The 25,587-nt window shown below is 51.4% G+C and overlaps 1 protein-coding gene across 1 annotated transcript; it reads left to right on the top strand.

Annotated features, from left to right (window-relative positions):
- Positions 1–7,790: 7,790 nt before the first annotated feature.
- On the top strand, positions 7,791–10,443 carry LOC118425413 (extensin-like). Its single transcript, XM_035834221.1, has 2 exons — positions 7,791–7,929; positions 9,977–10,443. Exons 1-2 carry the CDS (start codon positions 7,791–7,793, stop codon positions 10,441–10,443), a joined length of 606 nt encoding a protein of 201 aa, XP_035690114.1.
- The last annotated feature ends 15,144 nt before the right edge of the window (positions 10,444–25,587 follow it).

Raw genomic sequence — 25,587 nt, 5'->3', positions numbered from 1 at the left:
GTCTAGCGTCGTGTTGCCATGGTTACAGGTCTTCCCGCCCATATAATGATTGACTATCAGTGCGGATTATAGGCAGACCGGAGTTTTTGAAACACGCTCCGCGTTTCGACATGATATAAATGAACACGTATAAACGCTTGAAAGGGAAAGTTGGTTCAGAGCGGGCCGCAGGGAAATCAGCGGAACAAGAAGTAAAATGTCTTAAGCAGCCGCAGGTCGTCTGAAGGTCGTCTGGAGGTCAGATGGCCAAACGGCCGCTAAAGGCGCACAAAGCTGACATGCCCCACAAGATACCGGTAGCAATAAGGAGAGATGAGAAAGCACGTCAGTCAAATCTGTCCTGACACAGCACGAGCCTCCGGTATACAAGATAGCGAGAAAATCACTGAGGAAAGATCAGAAATCACGTCAATCAGCGGCATTCATCTTGTCCTGTATGTTTGTCCTAAACCCAATAAAGCTGATTTAAACTCCGACTCATGAGAAGAGGACAGCAGCTACCGGTTTTTGCCGTATTTAATATGTCAATATTCAGTATTGTTGCTAGAGATTTCAAAACTTTTTGAGGTGCCCCTGTTCATGTTCGGTAGGTGAAAGTAAAAGTGAATTGCTCCGGCAGGTGAGACTTTCTCTCCAGCTGCCTGTCCTCCTCTAGACATGTTCAGACGACCGAACGGTCGCCGCGGAGATGGGAGTCAGGTTGCCATGGCTACGGCGGTTCTGACAGATGTGGATCGATCTGTCCGGCCGCCGGCGTGCGTCACGTGACGTCAGCCGGGTGACCAGGTGGGCGGGCGTGACGTCACGACGCTGGGACGTCGGAACGTCACTGGTGTGGTTTTGCGGAGGTAATCTCCAAGCAGACGTGGGGAGGTAAGCCCGAGCGGACCGGGCTGGTTTTCCTGAGGCTAAGCAGGCAACTGTGAGGCGCGAGCAGGAGAACCTTCTGTAACCTGATATGGCGTGAGGATTGTTAATTATCCCCAAGCAATTCAGTCTTTGGCTTTGATGTGGGTGATCTGTAAAAAAAAAGCTTTCAGAACCGAACAGATCATTGTTATTTTGAGATAAAGTTCAGCCTTTCCTCGAAGCCAGACAGCAGCGTTTTGGCGGGAGAAGTCGGTCCCGTATCGCTCCAATTCGTCTTCCATGGTTTGCGGGGCGGTTGGCTTTTATCGCTGTCACCTAGCAACGCCCGAACAATGCGGCAAAGTCATCCCGGACACGCCAAAGTCATAAAACACTTTCTTCCACGCGAAAAAACGTTCCTGTCAAACCTCGCATGCCTGGCTTGTTTATGGACGCGTTTCTCCGTGTCTGCTTCTACTGGATATGTTCCACAGAAATGCTGCAGTGTGTCCGGATTCTACCGTAGTTTAGATATCAATTCACTCCACAAAAATGCTGCATTTTACCGTAGTTTAGATATTGGAATTTCTCCTTCATCAGAACGCTGCTGTGTGCGTTGTTTGCGCATGCGCACTGTGAGGAGAGGTGCAGAAACATCCCGGGACTGGAAGAAAAAGCGATAAAATGAACTTGAACGTAGGAAATTAACGGCTGCAGTCTACACGATGGTGGGACATGTGCCCACGTCATCAATATGTGCCGGTGCCTCCAGTACGTCACCAAAGATTGGGATCGTACTTCGTGGTGAAACTTTTGCACACGGCCCGGCAATGGTGACGCTCTGTAACGCCATGACGTATTATTGTTTTGTCTACACCGAGTTTTCTGCAAACTGAAACGCAAACTTCATCCCACGTAAGAAGCGGATTGCGGGAAGGATTAGCTCCCGTAAGAAGCGGCTCATCGTTAAGCTGGCCGCACACAGTCCCAAGCAGCTCATCCGGACCAATAAAACCGCGTAAGACGTAAGAGTGGTTTTCAGCTTGTCCGGACCAATAAAACCACGTAAGACAGAACAGTGGTTTTCAGCTTGTCCGGACCAATAAAACCGCGTAAGACAGAACAGTGGTTTTCAGCTTGTCCGGACCAATAAAACCACGTAAGACGGAACAGTGGTTTTCAGCTTGTCCGGACCAATAAAACCACGTAAGACGGAAGAGTGGTTTTCAGCTTGTCCGGACCAATAAAACCACGTAAGACGGAACAGTGGTTTTCAGCTTGTCCGGACCAATAAAACCACGTAAGACGGAACAGTGGTTTTCAGCTTGTCCGGACCAATAAAACCACGTAAGACGGAACAGTGGTTTTCAGCTTGTCCGGACCAATAAAACCACGTAAGACGGAAGAGTGGTTTTCAGCTTGTCCGGACCAATAAAACCGCGTAAGACAGAACAGTGGTTTTCAGCTTGTCCGGACCAATAAAACCGCGTAAGACAGAACAGTGGTTTTCAGCTTGTCCGGAACCAATAAAGCCAGGTAAGACGGACTTACAGGAGCAAATATAAGAACGTCACTTCCGGGAGGCCTTTCCTGGCGGGCAGGGATCAATCGGTAATGTCAGGGGACCATTCGGGAGGGAAGGCACACAGGGGACCGTTCAGCACCAATACGGGAGGGTAGGCACACAGGGGACCGTTCAGCACTAATACGGGAGGGTAGGCACATAGGGGACCGTTCAGCACTAATACGGGAGGGTGGCACATAGCGCCGACATTTCCCCGGGCTTTCAATTCTGTAGATCTCCGAAAACCTTTTTTTTTCTAATTAACGGAAATCTCTTAACCCTATCCAGACTGGGGGGGGGGGCTAAAAGTGTCCGCGCCAACTTTGACCTCCTATAGGTCCCAAACGGCTTGTGCTAGAACAACCAAACTTGGTGAGTTTTCCTAAAATATTGTTGGCAACAATTTAAAAAATGGCTAAGTTTATGATTTTTCGTGTTGCCATGGCAACGGGTTTCTGAAAAGCAAATTTTACAAAAATCACTAATTTTGGTTTAAACAATGGGATTTTAAGATTTTCTTGCTAAACTAAACTTCTTTTCATATATCTTTAATATCCAATACATCTTAGTTAAACATTTATAATTAAATATTCATAAATTATGCTAATGAGATGACGTAATTGGTCAAAATCCAACATGGCCGACAATATCATGATTTAAAGTATAACAAGCTTATTTTCACTCAGATTTCATCACTACGTGGTATTTTCTTACAGAAAACATTCATGTGAACATTTCTAATCCATTTTCATGGGGTTTAAGCGTTATATGTTGAAAAAATGTATCTTGAAAAATTTAAGGTTCATAATCCAAGATGGCGGATAGCTAAACTACAGATGACGTCATTCTATGACGTCATTTTGACGTCGTTGCGTCGGCTTTTGACAACAGAAGTCTTATAACACTTAAATATTAATAAGAAACCTTTATTGGTAACTTTTTGAGTAAGATATTTAGGTATTATGGGAATTCCCCGTTTTAGCCAAAAATATCAATTAATGACGTCATAATACGTCATATTACGTCATAATGATAGAAAAAATTCAGGAATTCTGAAACTCGATGAGCACAACTCCCCCTGCAAATTTGGTGATCGTACAGTAAGCCGTTTTGAAAATACGAAGGGGGGGGGGCGAATGACGCGTCCCCGCCTTAGGGAATTTAAAGGCCCAAAAAGCCCAGTCTGGATAGGGTTAAGATTAGGAGCATTTCATTTTTCCCTACCCGCCATTATCTGGGTAAACATACTGATTTCACAAAATATTCCTAGCGCCTACTTGGCCATTGGCGGTACATGTTGTAGGGGCCCACTTGGCCATTTTACCGGTACATGTTGTAGGGACCCACTTGGCCATTTTACCGGTACTTGTTGTAGGTACCCACTTGGCCATTTTACCGGTACATGTTGTAGGGACCCACTTGGCCATTTTACCGGTACATATTGTAGGTACCCACTAGGCCATTGCCGGTACATGTTGTAGGTACCTACTTGGCCATTTTACCGGTACATATTGTAGGGACCCACTTGGCCATTGCCGGTACATGTTGTTGGTACCCACTTGGCCATTTTACCGGTACATATTGTAGGGACCCACTTGGCCATTTTACCGGTACATATTGTAGGTACCCACTAGGCCATTGCCGGTACATGTTGTAGGTACCTACTTGGCCATTTTACCGGTACATATTGTAGGGACCCACTTGACCATTGCCGGTACATGTTGTTGGTACCCACTTGGCCATTTTACCGGTACATATTGTAGGGACCCACTTGGCCATTTTACCGGTACATATTGTAGGTACCCACTAGGCCATTGCCGGTACATGTTGTAGGTACCTACTTGGCCATTTTACCGGTACATGTTGTAGGTACCTACTTGGCCATTTTACCGGTACATGTTGTAGGTACCCACTTGGCCATTTTACCGGTTCTTGTTGTAGGTACGCTCTTGACCATTGCCGGTACATGTTGGTACGCACTTGACCATTGCCGGTACATGTTGGTACGCACTTGACCATTGCCGGTACATGTTGTAGGGACCCACTTGGCCATTTTACCGGTACATGTTGTAGGGACCCACTAGGCCATTTTACCGGTACATGTTGTAGGTACCCACTAGGCCATTGCCGGTACATGTTGTAGGTACCCACTAGGCCATTTTACCGGTACATGTTGGTACCCACTTGACCATTGCCGGTACATGTTGTAGGGTCCAAGTGGCAGAGACAATTGAACAGAAGGAGAAAATAACTTCCCATAACGGCGGAACGCTCTAATGGACGTGACTTGGGAAGCGGCCATTTCGTTGCACAAGTCCATCTCAGCGGAAGTCGTACAACAGTTCTACATTAATGTTAACATTGGTTTCGCTTGGAGGGCGGACGTAGAAAATGCCATTCAATTTCTTTGGGCCGTGGGGCAAAACTGCGCAAATAACACTGCAGAGTGTGTATCTATTAGCAGGCTGGGAACGGTCCTGATGGCGAGACTGTACACGGGCTTCAATTCACGTCCGTACATGTTGGCATCCATCAGTCTCAATGGTATGCAGACAGTCGCCATCTGCCCGGTGGACTGCACGTGACGTTTTAAGGTAAACAAGAGGTGTCCTTCTCCACCCTCTCGTCTACTGGCGCACGAAGTTCCAGAAAGGACAAGAACTAAATGCCGCGTGTAAGACGGCCCCAGCAGATGCAGGTTTGTTGTTTGGAGTTTCCGTCTTCTAGGAGGACTTCCGACCAAAGATGCGAGGGGTTCCTCCTACCCCTGACTCGTGTATAGCGGGTGCGTGATGCCCGAACATGGCCCGAATGCCTATCACTGCCACAAAGGACTGTCACTCCTCTAGCCACAGCTTGGTACTCATTTACACCTTAGTGATGTGAAAAAGGCGTGTAAAGTGCCTTTCGCAAGGGCACAAGATCAGTGACACGGCAGTGATTCGAACTCATGACCTCTTGGGCCTGAACCAAACGCATTGCCGACTGCGCCACGTGAACTCACACGATCAGGCTTACACATACACATACATAAACTAGCGTGCGCACATACATACACACAGAGAACACAATTAAACAAACCCACACAGAACACATACATGCATACATACACAAAACACACAGAGAGAACACACACAGGCATACAAATACACACGTACACGCAGACTACCGAAGGCTCCCGTAGTAGAGACCACAGAAGGCCCCAGAAGTAGAGTCTACAGAAGGCCCCAATAGCGGAGACTACAGAAGGCTCCAATAGCGGAGACTACAGAAGGCCCCAGAAGTAGAGTCTACAGAAGGCTCCAATAGCGGAGACTACAGAAGGCTCCAATAGCGGAGACTACAGAAGGCCCCAGTAATGGAGACTACAGAAGGCTGCAGTAGTGAGACTACAGAAGGCCGCAGTAGCGGAGACTACAGAAGGCTGCAGTAGTGGAGACTACAGAAGGCCGCAGTAATGGAGACTACAGAAGGCTGCAGTAGTGAGACTACAGAAGGCCGCAGTAGCGGAGACTACAGAAGGCCGCAGTAGCGGAGACTACAGAAGACCCCAGTAGTGGAGACTACAGAAGGCTGCAGTAGTGGAGACTACAGAAGGCCCCAGTAGTGAGACTACAGAAGGCCGCAGTAGCGGAGACTACAGAAGGCCCCAGTAGTGGAGACTACAGAAGGCCTCAGTAGTGGAGACTACAGAAGGCCGCAGTAGTGAGACTACAGAAGGCCGCAGTAGCGGAGACTACAGAAGGCCCCAGTAGTGAGACTACAGAAGGCCCCAGTAGTGGAGACTACAGAAGGCCCCAGTAGTGAGACTACAGAAGGCCGCAGTAGTGGAGACTACAGAAGGCCCCAGTAGTGAGACTACAGAAGGCCCCAGTAGTGGAGACTACAGAAGGCCTCAGTAGTGGAGACTACAGAAGGCCGCAGTAGTGAGACTACAGAAGGCCGCAGTAGCGGAGACTACAGAAGGCCCCAGTAGTGAGACTACAGAAGGCCCCAGTAGTGGAGACTACAGAAGACCCCAGTAGTGAGACTACAAAAGGCCCCAGTAGTGGAGACTACAGAAGGCCCCAGTAGTGAGACTACAGAAGGCCGCAGTAGTGGAGACTACAGAAGGCCCCAGTAGTGAGACTACAGAAGGCCCCAGTAGTGGAGACTACAGAAGGCCGCAGTAGTGGAGACTACAGAAGGCCGCAGTAGTGAGACTACAGAAGGCCGCAGTAGCGGAGACTACAGAAGGCCCCAGTAGTGAGACTACAGAAGGCCCCAGTAGTGGAGACTACAGAAGACCCCAGTAGTGAGACTACAGAAGGCCCCAGTAGTGAGACTACAGAAGGCCTTAGGAGTGGAGACTACAGAAGGCCGCAGTAGCGGAGACTACAGAAGGCAGCAGTAGCGGAGACTACAGAAGGCCCCAGTAGTGGAGACTACAGAAGGCCGCAGTAGTGAGACTACAGAAGGCCGCAGTAGTGGAGACTACAGAAGGCCGCAGTAGTGAGACTACAGAAGGCCGCAGTAGTGAAGACTACAGAAGGCCCCAGTAGCGGAGACTACAGAAGGCCCCAGTAGTGGAGACTACAGAAGGCCGCAGTAGTGAGACTACAGAAAGCCGCAGTAGTGGAGACTACAGAAGGCCGCAGAAGTGGAGATTACAGAAGGCTCTAGTAGTGGAGACTACAGAAGGCCGCAGTAGTGAGACTACAGAAGGCCGCAGTAGTGGAGACTACAGAAGTCCCCAGTAGTGAGACTACAGAAGGCCCCAGTAGTGAAGACTACAGAAGGCCCCAGTAGCGGAGACTACAGAAGGCCCCAGTAGTGGAGACTACAGAAGGCCGCAGTAGCGGAGACTACAGAAGGCCTCAGAAGTGAGACTACAGAAGGCCTCAGTAGTGGAGACTACAGAAGGCCGCAGTAGCGGAGACTACAGAAGGCCTCAGAAGTGAGACTACAGAAGGCCCCAGTAGTGGAGACTACAGAAGGCCGCAGTAGTGAGACTACAGAAGGCCGCAGTAGTGGAGACTACAGAAGGCCGCAGAAGTGGAGATTCCAGAAGGCTCTAGTAGCGGAGACTACAGAAGAACCCAGAAGTACCCAAAATACGAAAATAATAGAATAAATTTATTTACTCGCCTGGACAAGCAACTCACAATCTAGTCTGTAGTAAATGCTCCGCTGCCCGCAACAGTGCTACCGATGCGTGGTTATTGAATTATGCGATGTGGGGAGGGGGGAGATTTGCTCAATGACGCAAACAGACGACAGAATTGAACCCATTCCTCGATTAGCGCCCCTCGGGCGGTTATGGCGGGAAAATGATGAGTTTGTCGCTGGTTTCGCGCCTCGCTGTCGGAGAAGACAAAAAATAGTGACGAACGGCGACATGCCAAACGACGCTGGAAGGGACAACAGCGCTCTGTACATCATGGCGGCAACGCGGAGCCGAGACTCTAAATCACGCGGCCGGCTGGAACCGAGTTTTGTAGCCGCCGGGCCTGCAGGGAACCGGCTCATCCGTCACGGCAAGACAAACGACCTGACTCGCTCCTGACGGCTTTGCTGGGTCCTGTTGGCCTGATCGAGTCGCTCCTGACGGCCTGACTCGCTCCTGTCGGCCTGACTCGTTCCTGACTCGATCCTGACGGCCTGACTCGTTCCTGACTCGCTCCTGTCGGCCTGACTCGTTCCTGACTCGCTCCTGACGGCCTGACTCGCTCCTGTCGGCCTGACTCGTTCCTGACTCGCTCCTGACGGCCTGACTCGCTCCTGACGGCCTGACTCGCTCCTGACGGCCTGACTCGCTCCTGTCGGCCTGACTCGTTCCTGACTCGCTCCTGACGGCCTGACTCGCTCCTGACGGCCTGACTCGCTCCTGTCGGCCTGACTCGTTCCTGACTCGCTCCTGACGGCCTGACTCGCTCCTGTCGGCCTGACTCGTTCCTGACTCGCTCCTGTCGGCCTGACTCGTTCCTGACTCGCTCCTGACGGCCTGACTCGCTCCTGTCGGCCTGACTCGTTCCTGACTCGCTCCTGACGGCCTGACTCGCTCCTGACGGCCTGACTCGCTCCTGTCGGCCTGACTCGCTCCTGACGGCCTGACTCGCTCCTGGCGGCCTGACTCGCTCCTGTCGGCCTGACTCGCTCCTGACTCGCTCCTGACGGCCTGACTCGCTCCTGATGGCCTGACTCGCTCCTGTCGGCCTCACTCGCTCCTAACGGCCTGACTCGCTCCTGTCGGCCTGACTCGCTCCTGTCGGCCTGACTCGCTCCTCTCGGCCTGACTCGTTCCTGACTCGCTCCTGACGGCCTGACTCGCTCCTGACGGCCTGACTCGCTCCTGGCGGCCTGACTCGCTCCTGTCGGCCTGACTCGCTCCTGTCGGCATGACTCGCTCCTGACGGCCTGACTCGCTCCTGGCGGCCTGACTCGCTCCTGACTCGCTCCTGACGGTCTGACTCGCTCCTGTCGGCCTGACTCGCTCCTGACGGCCTGACTCGCTCCTGTCGGCCTGACTCGTTCCTGACTCGCTCCTGACGGCCTGACTCGCTCCTGACGGCCTGACTCGCTCCTGTCGGCCTCACTCGCGCCTGACGGCCTGACTCGCTCCTGTCGGCCTGACTCGCTCCTGTCGGCCTGACTCGCTCCTGTCGGCCTGACTCGTTCCTGACTCGCTCCTGACGGCCAGACTCGCTCCTGACGGCCTGACTCGCTCCTGTCGGCCTGACTCGCTCCTGACGGCCTGACTCGCTCCTGTCGGCCTGACTCGCTCCTGACGGCCTGACTCGCCCCTGACGGCCTGACTCGCTCCTGGCGGCCTGACTCGATCCTGTCGGCCTGACTCGCTCCTGGCGGCCTGACTCGCTCCTGTCGGTCTGACTCGCTCCTGAGTCGCTCCTGACTCGCTCCTGTCGGTCTGACTCGCTCCTGACTCGCTCCTGACTCGCTCCTGATGGCCTGACTCGCTCCTGACTCACTCCTGTCGGCCCGACTCGCTCCTGACAGCCTGACTCGCTCCTGTCGACCTGACTCGCTCCTGACGGCCTGACTCGCTCCTGATGGCTTGACTCGCTCCTGACGGCCTGACTCGCTCCTGTCGGCCTGACTCGCTCCTGACGGCCTGACTCGCTCCTGGCGGCCTGACTCGCTCCTGACTCGCTCCTGACGGCCTGACTCGCTCCTGTCGGCCTGACTCGCTCCTGACGGCCTGACTCGCTCCTGGCGGCCTGACTCGCTCCTGGCGGCCTGACTCGCTCCTGTCGGCCTGACTCGCTCCTGACTCGCTCCTGACGGCCTGACTCGCTCCTGACGGCCTGACTCGCTCCTGTCGGCCTCACTCGCTCCTGACGGCCTGACTCGCTCCTGTCGGCCTGACTCGCTCCTGTCGGCCTGACTCGCTCCTCTCGGCCTGACTCGTTCCTGACTCGCTCCTGACGGCCTGACTCGCCCCTGACGGCCTGACTCGCTCCTGGCGGCCTGACTCGATCCTGTCGGCCTGACTCGCTCCTGGCGGCCTGACTCGCTCCTGACTCGCTCCTGACGGCCTGACTCGCTCCTGTCGGTCTGACTCAGTCCTGACGGCTATCCCAGCACAAACAGCCCCCACACCGCTATCCCAGCACACCCAGACCCCACACGCTATCCCAGCACACCCAGAGCCCACACGCTATCCCAGCACACCCAGACCCCACACGCTATCCCAGCACACCCAGACCCCACACCGCTATCCCAGCACACCCAGACCCCACACGCTATCCCAGCACACCCAGACCTCACACCGCTATCCCAACACACCCAGACCCCACACTGCTATCCCTGCACACCCAGACCCCACACCGCTATCCCAGCACACCCAGCCCCCACACTGCTATCCCAGCACACCCAGCCCCCACACTGCTATCCCAGCACACCCAGACCCACACCGCTATACCAGCACACCCAGCCCCCACACCGCTATACCAGCACACCCAGACCCCACACGCTATCCCAGCACACCCAGGCCCGCATCGATTGCAGCTCAGTTCTACATCCACACTTAATCTTTATCCGACGTTGCGCGGGAGGATCGGCCGCTATAAAGCATAGCAGGAGATAGTACAGCCATCATGGCTGCTCCGATGACGTTTGCCACAATAAACCCTACCATGGGCCGAGGCATTGTAAGGAAATTGCGGCCCGGCTGCGGCGGTAGAACCAGCGATAACATTGACGCCCGCCGCTCCTCATAGTAAGGCCGAGTCAGAAATAAGACATCGCTGAATGGAAGTGAATGGCGCGACTAGAATATTTCGTCAATACAGGCGCTAAGTCTTGAAATGTGTTCAATAAATCCGTGTTAAGATCTCTGCCAAGCCCCATCGCCTGGGAAAACGGTCCGTGGCGCGCGGAATCACTCCGGCAGGCTGGAGGAACGCGCGGAGAATAAAGGTGTCCAGCCCTTAACGGGCCATTGCCGCTCCCAACGACTTGTCTGGCGACGGGCTGGCGAAGTTCTGCTCCTGCCGGGCAAGCGGTGCGATAAGCACTGAACCTTAAGCTTTCCTGGCCTGGGCGAGAGGAGGGGGTAGGGGTAACTCATCCTGCGTGACACCGGTTAGCGATGGGAGGGGGGGGGGATAACTTATACCTCGTGACACAGGTTAACGATATTGGGGGGGGGTATAACCCATCCTCCGTGCCGCAGGCTAGCGATGGGAGGGGGGGTATAACCCATCCTCCGTGCCGCAGGTTAACGATGGGAGGGGGGGGGGGGATAACCCATCCTCCGTGCCGCAGGTTAACGATGGGAGGGGGGGGATAACCCATCCTCCGTGCCGCAGGTTAACGATGGGAGGGGGGGGATAACCCATCCTCCGTGCCGCAGGTTAATCCGACATTAGCCACCGGCGAGTCACCGGCACCTCGTTTGTCTCACCTGGGCGGGATGCCCCTGAAGGGGGCTTTGCCCAGTAAAGCATAGATGTAGATGTTGAGTCAGATCACTTACTGCTCGGCCGGACGGTGTTCGGGACGGCTCCGGCCGGACGGTGTTCGGGACGGTTCCGGACGGACGGTGTTCGGGACGGTGTTCGGGACGGCTCCGGACGGCGTTCGGGACGGGCGCAGGACGGTGTTTGGGACGGCTTCGGACGGTGTTCGGGTCGGCTCCGGAGGTACGGTGCTTGGGACGGTTCCAGACGGACGGTGTTTGGGACGGTGCTCGGGACGGCTTCGGATGGTGTTCGGGCCGGCTCCGGACGCGAGGACACCTAGCTGTGTAGCGCCCTGAGCCCGGAGTAGCGTGTTCGGAGTTTGAGTTTTGGAAACGTCTAGTTGAAAGTCGTGAAAGTCAAGTCAAGTCAAAGTTTACTGCACAACATTTATAAGACGGGTACAAAGTAAGGCAAACTTAAGTATATTGTATAAGACAACTAGCTATATAGCAGCATAATGTTAATAATGTAACAATAAATGTAGATTTAAGGCTATGCAATATTCGAAGAACAGAGTGTACAATGTGAAACAAATACAGAATGTTTTTGACTTGAAAGAAGTTCATTGCACTGGTCAAGAAATGTCAGGAAAATTGCTCCTTTGCACCGCCACATATCTTTATGCCTGTTAATTTTTTTTTGTAAATTTTCTGTAATTTTTCTGTAAATTCTATTACTACATGTTTGATACCTTCTAGTGGAAAGAACTCCAACTGGAAAAGCTCAACAGATGACATGAAAAGTTCGCGGCCCCTCTTCCCGATAGTTGCCAACTTTTGGGAAAGTCGAAGCCATTAAACTCGCGTCTCCTCTTCCCGGGCGGACTATTGATCAGCTGCGGGGAAGTGGCGCTGATACCGCGGGAATAGCCGCGTTAACGCGCCCGATAAGGGAGAAATATGGCCGCCTCTGAAGATCCTTTCTTTATCTGCCACATGAGGGATCGCCGGGATTATAACAACGACCAAGGGCGCCCGGAACGAGCTCATGATCAACTCCGCAAAGTCAAGAACTACGCTTAAAACTTGCCGGGAAACAAAAGTTGCCGTAAATCCATCGTCCGGCCGGCGGTAGGCTGAATGCTGCTCAGTGCTGTTATCTGGTGACACTGCTGAGCTGGTGGCTGGGCGTTGCACCGGCCTGATGAAGAGCTCGCCCGGCTGATGGAGGCGGCATTGACTGGCAGGCTGGCCGGCTTCTGCAGGCCGACTAACCGCCGACCGGTACTTTATCTGATCGGTGCCATGGGGCTCATGATGAACTAACGTCTGATGGGTTGTTTTGTGGTCACTGCCTACCATTAATGCACCTTCCCATTTTCACTTTCGCTCCAAGAACACCTTAATCCAGGTGCGAATTAAAGGTCTTGAGTGTCCACAGGTAGTAGTAAAGCCATCTCGAGACCAGTCGGATATCATCTCTGCCGAAACCCAAGAAAACGGCCTTTTGTCGCTTATCGGCGGCGTGATCTGCGCTACGGTAAGTCCTGCAGGAAACGGCTCGGGTGGATGGCGCGGCGAGAGTGGAGTATCAGTATGACAGGTCAGGAGACGAGCACAACGCCAGGTTATACAGTATGACAGGTGAGGAGACGAGCATAACGACAGGTTATACCGTATGACAGGTCAGGAGACGAGCATAACGACAGGTTATACCGTATGACAGGTCAGGAGACGAACACAACGCCAGGTTATACAGTATGACAGGTCAGGAGACGAGCACAGCGACAGGTTATACAGTATGACAGGTCAGGAGACGAGCATAACGACAGGTTATACAGTATGACAGGTGGAGAGACGAGCACAACGCCAGGTTATACAGTATGACAGGTCAGGAGACGAACACAACGCCAGGTTATACAGTATGACAGGTGGAGAGACGAGCACAACGCCAGGTTATACAGTATGACAGGTCAGGAGACGAACACAACGCCAGGTTATACAGTATGACAGGTCAGGAGACCAGCACAGCGACAGGTTATACAGTATGACAGGTCAGGAGACGAGCATAACGACAGGTTATACCGTATGACAGGTCAGGAGACGAGCATAACGACAGGTTATACCGTATGACAGGTCGGGAGACGAGCACAACGCCAGGTTATACAGTATGACAGGTCAGGAGACGAGCATAACGACAGGTTATACCGTATGACAGGTCGGGAGACGAGCACAACGCCAGGTTATACAGTATGACAGGTTGAGAGACGAGCACAACGCCAGGTTATACAGTATGACAGGTCAGGAGACGAGCACAACGCCAGGTTATACAGTATGACAGGTCAGGAGACGAGCACAACGCCAGGTTATACAGTATGACAGGTCAAGAGACGAGCACAACGCCTGGTTATACAGTATGACAGGTCAGGAGACGAGCACAACGCCAGGTTATACAGTATGACAGGTCAGGAGACGAGCACAACGCCAGGTTATACAGTATGACAGGTCACGAGACGAGCACAACGCCTGGTTATACAGTATGACAGGTCAGGAGACGAGCACAACGCCGGGTTATACAGTATGACAGGTCAGGAGACGAGCACAACGCCAGGTTATACAGTATGACAGGTCAGGAGACGAGCACAACGACAGGTTATACAGTATGACAGGTCAGGAGACGAGCACAACGCCAGGTTATACAGTATGACAGGTCAGGAGACGAGCACAACGCCAGGTTATACAGTATGACAGGTCAGGAGACGAGCACAACGCCAGGTTATACAGTATGACAGGTCGAGAGACGAGCACAACGCCAGGTTATACAGTATGACAGGTCAGGAGACGAGCACAACGCCAGGTTATACAGTATGACAGGTCAGGAGACGAGCACAACGCCAGGTTATACAGTATGACAGGTCAGGAGACGAACACAACGCCAGGTTATACAGTATGACAGGTCAGGAGACGAGCACAACGACAGGTTATACAGTATGACAGGTCAGGAGACGAACACAACGCCAGGTTATACAGTATGACAGGTCAGGAGACGAGCACAACGCCAGGTTATACAGTATGACAGGTCAGGAGACGAGCATAACGCCAGGTTATACAGTATGACAGATTAAGAGACGAGCACAACGCCAGGTTATACAGTATGACAGGTCAGGAGACGAGCACAACGCCAGGTTATACAGTATGACAGGTCAGGAGACGAGCACAACGACAGGTTATACAGTATGACAGGTCAGGAGACGAGCACAACGACAGGTTATACCGTATGACAGGTCAGGAGACGAGCACAACGCCAGGTTATACAGTATGACAGGTTGAGAGACGAGCACAACGCCAGGTTATACCGTATGACAGGTCAGGAGACGAGCACAACGCCAGGTTATACAGTATGACAGGTCAGGAGACGAGCACAACGCCAGGTTATACAGTATGACAGGTTGAGAGACGAGCACAACGCCAGGTTATACAGTATGACAGGTCAGGAGACGAGCACAACGCCAGGTTATACAGTATGACAGGTCAGGAGACGAGCATAACGCCAGGTTATACAGTATGACAGATTGAGAGACGAGCACAACGCCAGGTTATACAGTATGACAGATTGAGAGACGAGCACAACGCCAGGTTATACAGTATGACAGGTCAGGAGACGAACACAACGCCAGGTTATACAGTATGACAGGTCAGGAGACGAGCACAACGCCAGGTTATACAGTATGACAGGTCAGGAGACGAACACAACGCCAGGTTATACAGTATGACAGGTCAGGAGACGAGCACAACGCCAGGTTATACCGTATGACAGGTCAGGAGACGAGCACAACGCCAGGTTATACCGTATGACAGGTCAGGAGACGAGCACAACGCCAGGTTATACAGTATGACAGGTCAGGAGACGAGCACAACGTATGACAGGTTGAGAGACGAGCACAACGCCAGGTTATATAGTATGACAGGCCAGGAGACGAGCACAACGCCAGGTTATACAGTATGACAGGCCAGGAGACGAGCACAACGCCAGGTTATACAGTATGACAGGTCAGGAGACGAGCACAACGCCAGGTTATACAGTATGACAGGTGAGGAGACGAGCACAACGCCAGGTTATACAGTATGACAGGTCAGGAGACGAGCATAACGACAGGTTATACCGTATGACAGGTCGGGAGACGAGCACAACGCCAGGTTATACAGTATGACAGGTTGAGAGACGAGCACAACGCCAGGTTATACAGTATGACAGGTCAGGAGACGAGCACAACGCCAGGTTATACAGTATGACAGGTCAGGAGACGAGCACAACGCCAGGTTATACAGTATGACAGGTCAGGAGACGAGCACAACGCCAGGTTATACAGTATGACAGGTCAGGAGCCGAGCACAACGACAGGTTATACAGTATGACAGGTCAGGAGACGAGCACAACGCCAGGTTATACAGTATGACAGGTCAGGAGACGAGCACAACGCCAGGTTATACAGTATGACAGGTGAGGAGACGAGCACAACGCCAGGTTATACAGTATGACAGGTCAGGAGACGAGCACAACGCCAGGTTATACAGTATGACAGGCCAGGAGACGAGCACAACGCCAGGTTATACAGTATGACAGGTCAGGAGACGAGCACAACGCCAGGTTATACAGTATGACAGGTCAGGAGACGAGCACAACGCCAGGTTATACAGTATGACAGATTGAGAGACGAGCACAACGCCAGGTTATACAGTATGACAGGTGAGGAGACGAGCATAACGACAGGTTATACAGTATGACAGGTGAGGAGACGAGCACAACGCCAGGTTATACAGTATGACAGGTCCGGAGACGAGCACAACGCCAGGTTATACAGTATGACAGGTCAGGAGACGAGCACAACGCCAGGTTATACAGTATGACAGGTCAGGAGACGAGCACAACGCCAGGTTATACAGTATGACAGACCGTGCGGCACGTGGCTGACGTTAATGTGTCCTATAGACCACCGAGCTGGTCCACTTACAGAAAACCGTCAGCTGAGTTAGACGTACTTCTCCACTTGTTGTTTCCACACTGAAGACAGATACATTGTAGATGTAGATGGAAATGGCCTAAATATGTTCCGCGCATCGCTCCCGGCTACAGCCGCATAAAGCATGGCTTCATGAGGACATTAATCTCCGTACGAGATGAGAGGGATTAAGCCAGGCGCTCTCAGGAGCCGTTTCTGGGCCAACTTCGGAGGTTTGCGGTCCAGCTCCATAAGACTGGATACAGACAGAGATCAATATTTGCAACGCCCTTGTTAAGGCACCGCAGGAGGTGCCGTGGTTAGTTAAGGCACTGCAGGATGTGCCGTGGTTAGTTAAGGCACCGCAGGAGGTGCCGTGGTTAGTTAAGGCACTGCAGGATGTGCCGTGGTTAGTTAAGGCACTGCAGGATGTGCCGTGGTTAGTTTATAACGCCCTTGTTTAGGCACTGCAGGATGTGCCGTGGTTAGTTTATAGCCAATAAAGACACTATAAAGTTGTTGTCTTTGAAATGTAAAATACCGTCTCCTTCCTTTACTACTAGATATGGACCAAATTACACACAACCACTGCTTCCTTCATTTCTCCACAAACCCTGTAATGTAGACAAAACATGAAACACAACATTCACATTGGCTGATGGCTTGGAAGATATCACACCCCCCTTAAAAATGGCTGTCACCTGAAAAGAATCGAGAACTCAAATAGTAGTCAGAAATGTAACAATTCAGTTCCCAGAATGATCGGCAGAAATGTAACAATTCAGTTCCCAGCGTGATCGGCAGAAATGTAACAATTCAGTTCCCAGCGTGATCGGCAGAAATGTAACAATTCAGTTCCCAGCGTGATCGGCAGAAATGTAACAATTCAGTTCCCAGCGTGATCGGCAGAAATGTAACAATTCAGTTCCCAGCGTGATCGGCAGAAATGTAACAATTCAGTTCCCAGAGTGATCGGCAGAAATGTAACAATTCAGTTCCCAGAGTGATCGGCAGGTGAAGCCCTTTGACGGGTCGCTACTGCCGCTGTGTGCTTCATCACCAGGGTTAGTTGGGACAGAAGGATGGTTCTGCTCAGGAACGAGCGTTTCTCTGCCCTGTTGTTTGTGTCTCCATTTTGTAGTGGTTATCTCCTTGTCTGGCCCACGTGACCGCCTGAAACATTCTAACTTTACAGTTTCTCTCAATAACCACCATTCTAGAAATAAAAGTTAGGGAATGTTGCGCCATTTCCTTTCCCCTTGTATCTGCTACGAGTTTCCCGCCCGGTCCGTCCCGCCATAACTCCTGCTGGTTTTCCCGCCATTATTGCTGCAGGTTTCCCGCCATAATTCCTGCGAGTTCCCCATTGGATGGAGCTACCCGGGTCCAATGAGTCCCGCCATAGCATCTCATGGTCTGTTTCTGTGCCCTCCTCTTATCTGCTTGGAGCTACCAGTGCCGGTTTTCCCGTCATAAGTCATGTTAATTTTCTTCTCCCTCTCCCATCTGCTTGGAGCTACCTGGGCCCGGTTTGTCCCACCATAATTATATAACTGCAGCGTGTTTTCCCGCCACAACTCCCTCCGGTTTTCCCGCCACAACTCCCTCCGGTTTTCCCGCCGTAACTCCCTCCGGTTTTCCCGCCGTAACTCCCTCCGGTTTTCCCGCCGTAACTCCCTCCGGTTTTCCCGCCGTAACTCCCTCCGGTTTTCCCGCCGTAACTCCCTCCGGTTTTCCCGCCACAACTCCCTCCGGTTTCCCACCGTAACTCCCTCCGGTTTTCCCGCCACAACTCCCTCCGGTTTTCCCGCCGTAACTCCCGCGTTCCTCCCCATCTGCTTGCAGCCGTTTCCCGCACGGTCCGTATTCTCGTCACGTCTCGCGGAAGTGCCGCTCACGCGGGATTTGTAATCAGCCGGCGCGGCATCACATCCGCGCGCGCTGGACATGATACTCGGGCCCGCCGAGCCTCTATCGGAGTCCCTATCTCAGAAGCTATGGGCCAAGAAATTGTTGCAGCCTTATCTGGCGGACAGCATAATGCCATAATTCACTCCATTCTTCGATCCGCTGCACGTGAAATGATCGGCGGACCTCGGCGGAGCAGCCGCTGCCAGACTTTACGGAGCAGCCTGAGAGGATCATGGTCAGGATCGGAGGGCCGTTACGTATCCCGGAAATAGAGCGCGAGCCAGAAAACGTGCTGCAAGTTTCGGGACTAACGTCAAATCCTCCAGGAAACTGTCCCACAAGTTTGGAACTAACATCAAATCTTCCAGGAAACTGGGCAACAAGTTTAGGACAAACGTCATATCTTCCAGGAAACTGGGCAACAAGTTTAGGACTAACGTCAAATCTTCCAGGAAACTGTCCCACAAGTTAAGGACTAAGGTCAAATCTTCTAGGAAACTGGGCTACAAGTTTAGGACAAACGTCATATCTTCCAGGAAACTGGGCAACAAGTTTAGGACTAACGTCAAATCTTCCAGAAAACTGTCCCACAAGTTAAGGACTAAGGTCAAATCTTCTAGGAAACTGGGCTACAAGTTTAGGACAAACGTCATATCTTCCAGGAAACTGGGCAACAAGTTTAGGACTAACGTCAAATCTTCCAGGAAACTGTCCCACAAGTTTAGAACTTACATCACATCTTCCAGGAAACTGGGCTACAAGTTTAGGACTTACGTCAAATCTTCCAGGAAACTGAAGTTCTATTCTGACCTGAGCTGTACGTTCCTGGTAAAATAGATAAAGTAAAGTAAAGTAAAGCGTTGAATCTTCTCCTTCGCAAAAACCCAATATTGCTCGGACAGTCACCGGCAATTTTCGGGCAGGGTTCGTTCAAGGAAAAGAAATTCAGAATTACCGGAATACGAGTTACAGGAATGTGTTATACTTATAGAGGATTGCCCAGTTCAACCAGTGGAAGTGCCTCATTACAAAAAGGAGTCTTCAGGAATGACGTAATTTCAGTAAGTATAGAGGCAACGTCTAAAAACAGATATGCGTGATTGTACAAGATTCAGCTACTAAAGGTTATGACGTCAGCGCTGGCTTTTCCCGCCTTTTCTCCTGAGATTCTAACGGCTCAGGAAATAGTCTCAGGTCGTTGCCTTGGAAACTTCTCATGACGTAACGAAGAGTTAGCTATTGTCTTTCCCGCCATTTCAATAGCGCGCCCAATACAGCTGAAGTCCGCCGCTTTCCTGTCGGTCACGAGCCGCGAACAAAGGACCACTGTTGTCTCACCTCGTGACGTCACGCTCTCATAACGGTCGCCATGGTAACGGAACTTGTGATTGGGTCGGGAACCGCCGTCTGCATACGGAGTTCGCTCCTTTGTCACTTAAGTAGGTGTTCGGGCGTTTAGTTGCGCTTTCCTGTGTGTTTGCATTATTGTGCGTAAGGTTGGAGCGTGTGTGCGTATCTATAGTATATGTGCATGCGATGTGCGTTTGTGTGTTTATTTTTGTATTAGATGTTGGTCCCAAAAGGGCAGATGAGAAAATGCTATATCAATGACAGAACGGACAGAAAACGTCAAATCAAATGAGAGGCTTTTTACAGAAAAGACTGTGAAGATGCCTGATTGGCTGGAAGTCAGACTGATCAGTCCGCCGATAATAGCTAATCTCAAAGCAGAGGTAACGCGCAAGCTTCCTTTCTTTTTTACTTTTGCTAGGCGTTTTTATCAAGCTTTCTATTTTGTACCAATGTTCAATATCTCGCGGCCAAAGAAAACGGTACAAGATAGAAAGCCCGATAAAAAGCTTAACAAAAGTAAACAAAAACGTTAGAGCGAAACCTCTGCTTGGACCTCGGCGCGACCCGCCGCGATCGCGATGCGACCAGAAATTGGGCAGAGCGAAGAACGAATGTCATAGATAAGACTCTGACTGTTTTGTTGTCATATCAGTCACATATTTTGCATATTTTGATATTTCGATGATAAAGTCAAGGGTCACCCAAACCCAACTTAGGTCGCAGGAAGGTCGCGGCGCGATCGCCGTCTGGTGGAATGGGGTCTTACCTGCCCACCAGGTGAGACGCACGTCCTTACCTGCGTGTTTCAGCAGGTGAGGCCGACCTGCAGATATCCAGTTTCAGGTCAAACATATCGCCCTGACACCTGAAACACAGGAACGCCCCACACAAGCCGCTCTTTGTTCCGCCGCCTCTCAACCGTCATGACCTCTAACCCCTTCCTCTACTGTCACGTGACGAACCTATACTCCGCACAATGTATCGGTTTGTCATCATATGAGATTTATTTAAGGGCAGGTGAAACAAAATAATTAAAAGGAAAGAAAAATCAAGCATGCGAGAAAGAAAATGATGAAAAGACTATTGAATATATCTACATCTAAAGACAGATATCTCGCTATCGAAGTCATTCTTCAAAGGAGAACAGCGGTGACGTCACGGATGGACTTCCTTGGATTCCCGGAACAGCGGTGACGTCACGGATGGACATGTCTGGATTCCCGGAACAGAATCAGCATAACGCGTCACGTCTCTCTTGCAACCATCACGTGACCGCCCAAGGCCGCGGGTGGTCCTCGGGGTCAAGTTTATCGCAAAGGCGGAATGAGACGCGTCAAGGTCACGTTAATCTGCAGGACGGAGGGAATGGCGGGAATTATGACGTGTCCTATCCGCGGAGTGGCGGGAATTATAACGTGTTGTATCCGCGGAGTGGCGGGAATTATAACGTGTCCTATCCGCGGAGTGGCGGGAATTATAACGTGTCGTATCCGCGGAGTGGCGGGAATTATAACGTTCCGTATCCGCGGAGTGGCGGGAATTATAACGTTCCGTATCTGCGGAGTGGCGGGATTTATGGCGTTCCGTATCAGGCGGAGTGGCGGGAATTATAACGTGTTCTATCCGCGGAGTGGCGGGAATTATAACGTGTTGTATCCGCGGAGTGGCGGGAATTATAACGTGTTGTATCCGCGGAGTGGCGGGAATTATAACGTGTTGTATCATGCGGAGTGGCGGGAATTATAACGTTCCGTATCCGCGGAGTGGCGGGAATTATAACGTGTTGTATCAGGTAGAGTGGCGGGAATTATAACGTTCCGTATCCGCGGAGTGGCGGGAATTATGGCGTTCCGTTTCCGCGGAGTGGCGGGAATTATAACGTGTTGTATCCGCGGAGTGGCGGGAATTATAACGTGTTGTATCCGCGGAGTGGCGGGAATTATAACGTTCCGTATCATGCGGAGTGGCGGGAATTATAACGTTCCGTGTCAGGCGGAGTGGCGGGAATTATGACGTTCCGTATCAGGCGGAGTGGCGGGAATTATAACGTTTCGTATCCGCGGAGTGGCGGGAATTATAACGTGTCGTATCCGCGGAGTGGCGGAAATTATAACGTGTCGTATCCGCGGAGTGGCGGGAATTATAATTCCCTCATCTATTACACCTACTGCCACACTTCTACTACTACTACTGCTGCTGCTGCTGCTGCTACTTCTACTACTACTACTACTACTACTACGACGACGACGACGACGACGACGACGACTACGACTACTACTACTTCTACTTCTACTACTACTACTACTACTACTGCTACTACGACTACTACTAGTATTAATAACAGTACCACTCTACTACTACTACTACTACTACTACTGTCAGTTTTTATTGTACTATCATCATGTCCAACCCCGATATCCATCTGCATGGGCCAATTTGTTTGTACTTGACAAAACCGAGACCCAAATATCTATGCATGACAATAATGTAACACATACACTGTTATCTATAGAAGTTTGGTGTGCGAGTTGCACTGTAGCCTGGCAGTGTTTTTGCCGTGCCTTTTGTACCATGCACGATTGCCGAGCACGTAAACAAACTCACACAATGTACATTCTAACTTACACAGTTATCAAAGCGTGGTGTTCCACAACGTCTGGACCAGCTCTTTGCTGTATTGCTCTGATATGGGTACACCTTTGCCAACGGAATATCAGCCATGAAGCCTGTTATCAGACATAGTTAAGCACGGGCCCATGCTGGTTTGTTGTTTATTGACTCCTTTAGTTGTTGACAGCTTATCACAGTCTGCAATATCTAGTTATCTAGTCCTCCAGGAGTAATAATTACACATCACACACACAACACATAACATGTCATTCAAAATATCATTAAAAAACGCCTCAAAGTTATCATTAGCAGAGCTTCGAATGTGTTTCATTAGCTGCTGTCCAAGCATCTTGGATGTACTCACAGTTTGTAACTCGTGCCAGTTGGTTTCATTTGGATGTTGCTCTATATGTGAAAGATTTCTTAAGAGAACCATGTCTCTCTGACGGTATCACGTGGTTATAGCAGAATCGTGCATGTAGAGACCATGTCTACGGAATCGCGTGGTTATAGCATAATTTCATAATTTCCCGTATAAATTACGTCACGTGATGAGAGTTCTGATGATTGACACCTCGCTCATCGCCCAGGCCGACCAATCACAGGGCAGGTGCCTGCTGTCCTGGGCTGACCAATCACAGGGCAGATGCCTGCTGTCCGAGGCTGACCAATCACAGGGCAGGTGCCTGCTGTCTGAGGCCGACCAATCACAGGGCAGGTGCCTGCTGTCCGAGGCCGACCAATCACAGGGCAGGTGCCTGCTGTCCGAGGCCGACCAATCACAGGGCAGGTGCCTGCTGTCCGAGGCCGACCAATCACAGGGCAGGTGCCTGCTGTCCGAGGCAGACCAATCACAGGCTGATAGAGGTGACTTTTGGGGAGGTACCAGTCTCCTGACGTCATCTGTAGAAAAGGCAAAAATCATGAACCGGTGAAAATGTAACATTTTGCCTGTAGCAACCTGGTGTGTATCTGGTATCAAGTATCTACACGCCGCTCAGCGCAGGCGCCGCACCCTTCGTTCCCACACGCCTGAGAAAGTAACATGATGAGAAAGTAACATGATGAGAAAGTAACATGATGAGAAAGTAACATGATGAGAAAGTGACAGGATGATTTTACGCTTATCAACCAACCACACTAGTAACACCCCAAATCCCGCTCTCCCGTTTCGCCACCCAGCTAGCCGATCGGCAAGGAAGTTGGGAAAACGCGCAGCCGGGCTCAAGACATTATTTGGTAAGGAACACACAGAAAGGCAGAGAAGCGCAGCGATGGTGAAGTACGTGATTTGGTAAGGAACACACAGGAAGGCAGAGAAGCGCAGCGATGCTGAAGTACATGATTTGGTAAGGAACACACAGGAAGGCAGAGAGGCACAGCGATGGTGAAGTACATGATGTGGTAAGAAACACACAGGAAGGCAGAGAAGCGCAGCGATGCTGAAGTACATGATTTGGTAAGAAACACACTAAAAGTCAGAGAAGCGCGCCGAAGCTGAAGGGGATGATTGATTGTGCAGAAAAAAAGAAGCAGCGTGGCGGATGATGCGGCGGTCCGTAGCCGCGGAGTTGGGATTGCCTGAGAAATGCCGAGCACCAGGAATCACTAATAACTGCGCCTAATGTATAGAGCCGGGGCGGAATCCCCTCTCGCCGCGCGATATTTCTGTAGCTTAGGCAGGGATGCGCACGGAAGCGTGAAGTTTGTTCAAGGGTTTGTTGGCGAGTGCATTAGCGAGGTGAATTGGAGTCAGCCGCGAGGCTCGGGTTGGAACAGAGAAGCATTGATCTGTCTGTAGCGCTGCCCGCGGCGGGAGAGCCGCTCAACCGGCCCGTCTGACCAAAGACATGGATATCGGGGTAACTATCGGGAACAGTCTGACCAAGGACACGGATATCGGGGGAACTATCGGGAACAGTCTGACCAAGGACACGGATATCGGGGGAACTATCGGGAACAGTCTCACCAAGAACACGGATATCGGGGGAACTATCGGGAACAGTCTCACCAAGGACATGGATATCGGGGGAACTATCGCCAAACATGCCCGGAAAGTAACCTCTAACTGTTACAGCAAACCGTGTGGCTGTTAGACAATTTTTGTTTTGTTTTTTTGAAAATATTGATACATTCCCACTTGTGTAACGCAAAGTGTGGCTGTGAAGGGGTTTTCCCTGCAAATATTGATACATTGCCGCGGTCTCTTTTGTAGCGGTCTCTTTTGAAAGGGTTTTCCCGGAAAATATTGATACAGTTCCTTATCCAGTAAAACGTGTCCGCCCGGAATGTTCCGGGAAAATAAAGTTTAGTACATATAAAGACGCGCGTTTGGACTGTAGATACCTTCCAGGAAAATACCTTCCTGGTCTGTTCTGTCACGTCACCATGGTAATGAAACATGACACCTACAGCCGCACAGCCGGCGGGACCAGTGCACGTCACAGCACACGTCACATCGGATCAATACTAATCAAACCTGCGCATGCGGACGGCAGGTTGGCCGCACGTGACCATACCGCCTTCCTTTATTCCTTGTTAAGATACCCTTTAGCCCGTAGGGCTAGTCTTCCAGGGTTCGAACAGATACACCACAAACATACATGTATATAAAAACATTCACAATCTAGCCGGCTTGCCATTCATGCCATAATGTGCGCTAAGAACTGTTTAGCGAACGTTTGTGACGTCACAGCTGCTGTTCCATAGTCTTACTCAGTCGGGTGCCGCCGGCGGTCGTTAATCCGACATGGTCAGCCGACATCGGGCCGACATGGGCCGGACATCGGCCAGAACGTTTCCTTGTTGATTACAGCCCAACATCGGCCCGACATCGGCCAGAACGTTTCCGTGCTGTCTACAGTCCGACAGTGGCCCGACAGCGGCCGGAACGTTTCCGTGCTGACTACAGCCCGACATCGGCCGAAATGTTTCCGTGTTGAGTCGAGTCTCGGGTTACCAGGAATCGATGTCGGCCGTGTCGACAGCGACTTGTGACCGGAGCACGTTCTTCCGGGAATCGATGGCAGGGTTCGGGAAAGGTGTGACGTGTGTGATGGGGACTTGTGTGAAGGGGACTTGTGACGTGTGTAAAGGGGATAGCTGACTACCCTGGGGACGAGCTGGCAGCTCGATGCGCCAATCAGCGAGAAGATTGTCAACACGGTTGTTTGACGGTTCCCGCCTTTGTTTCTCCCAGCAAACATGTTGCGCAGAAATGTCACTTTCACTCTTCAGGTGCAGTCATGTTCTGACACTTTCACTCTTCAGGTGCAGTCATGTTCTGGCACTTTCACTCTTCAGGTGCAGTCATGTTCTGGCACTTTCACTCTTCAGGTGCAGTCATGTTAAGCCACTTTCACTCTTCAGGTGCAGTCATGTTCTGACACTTTCACTCT

The sequence above is a fragment of the Branchiostoma floridae genome, chromosome 11 (genome assembly GCF_000003815.2).
Source record: "Branchiostoma floridae strain S238N-H82 chromosome 11, Bfl_VNyyK, whole genome shotgun sequence".
Classification (NCBI taxonomy): Eukaryota; Metazoa; Chordata; class Leptocardii; order Amphioxiformes; family Branchiostomatidae; genus Branchiostoma; species Branchiostoma floridae.
This window is presented reverse-complemented; position numbering and strand designations above follow the sequence as displayed.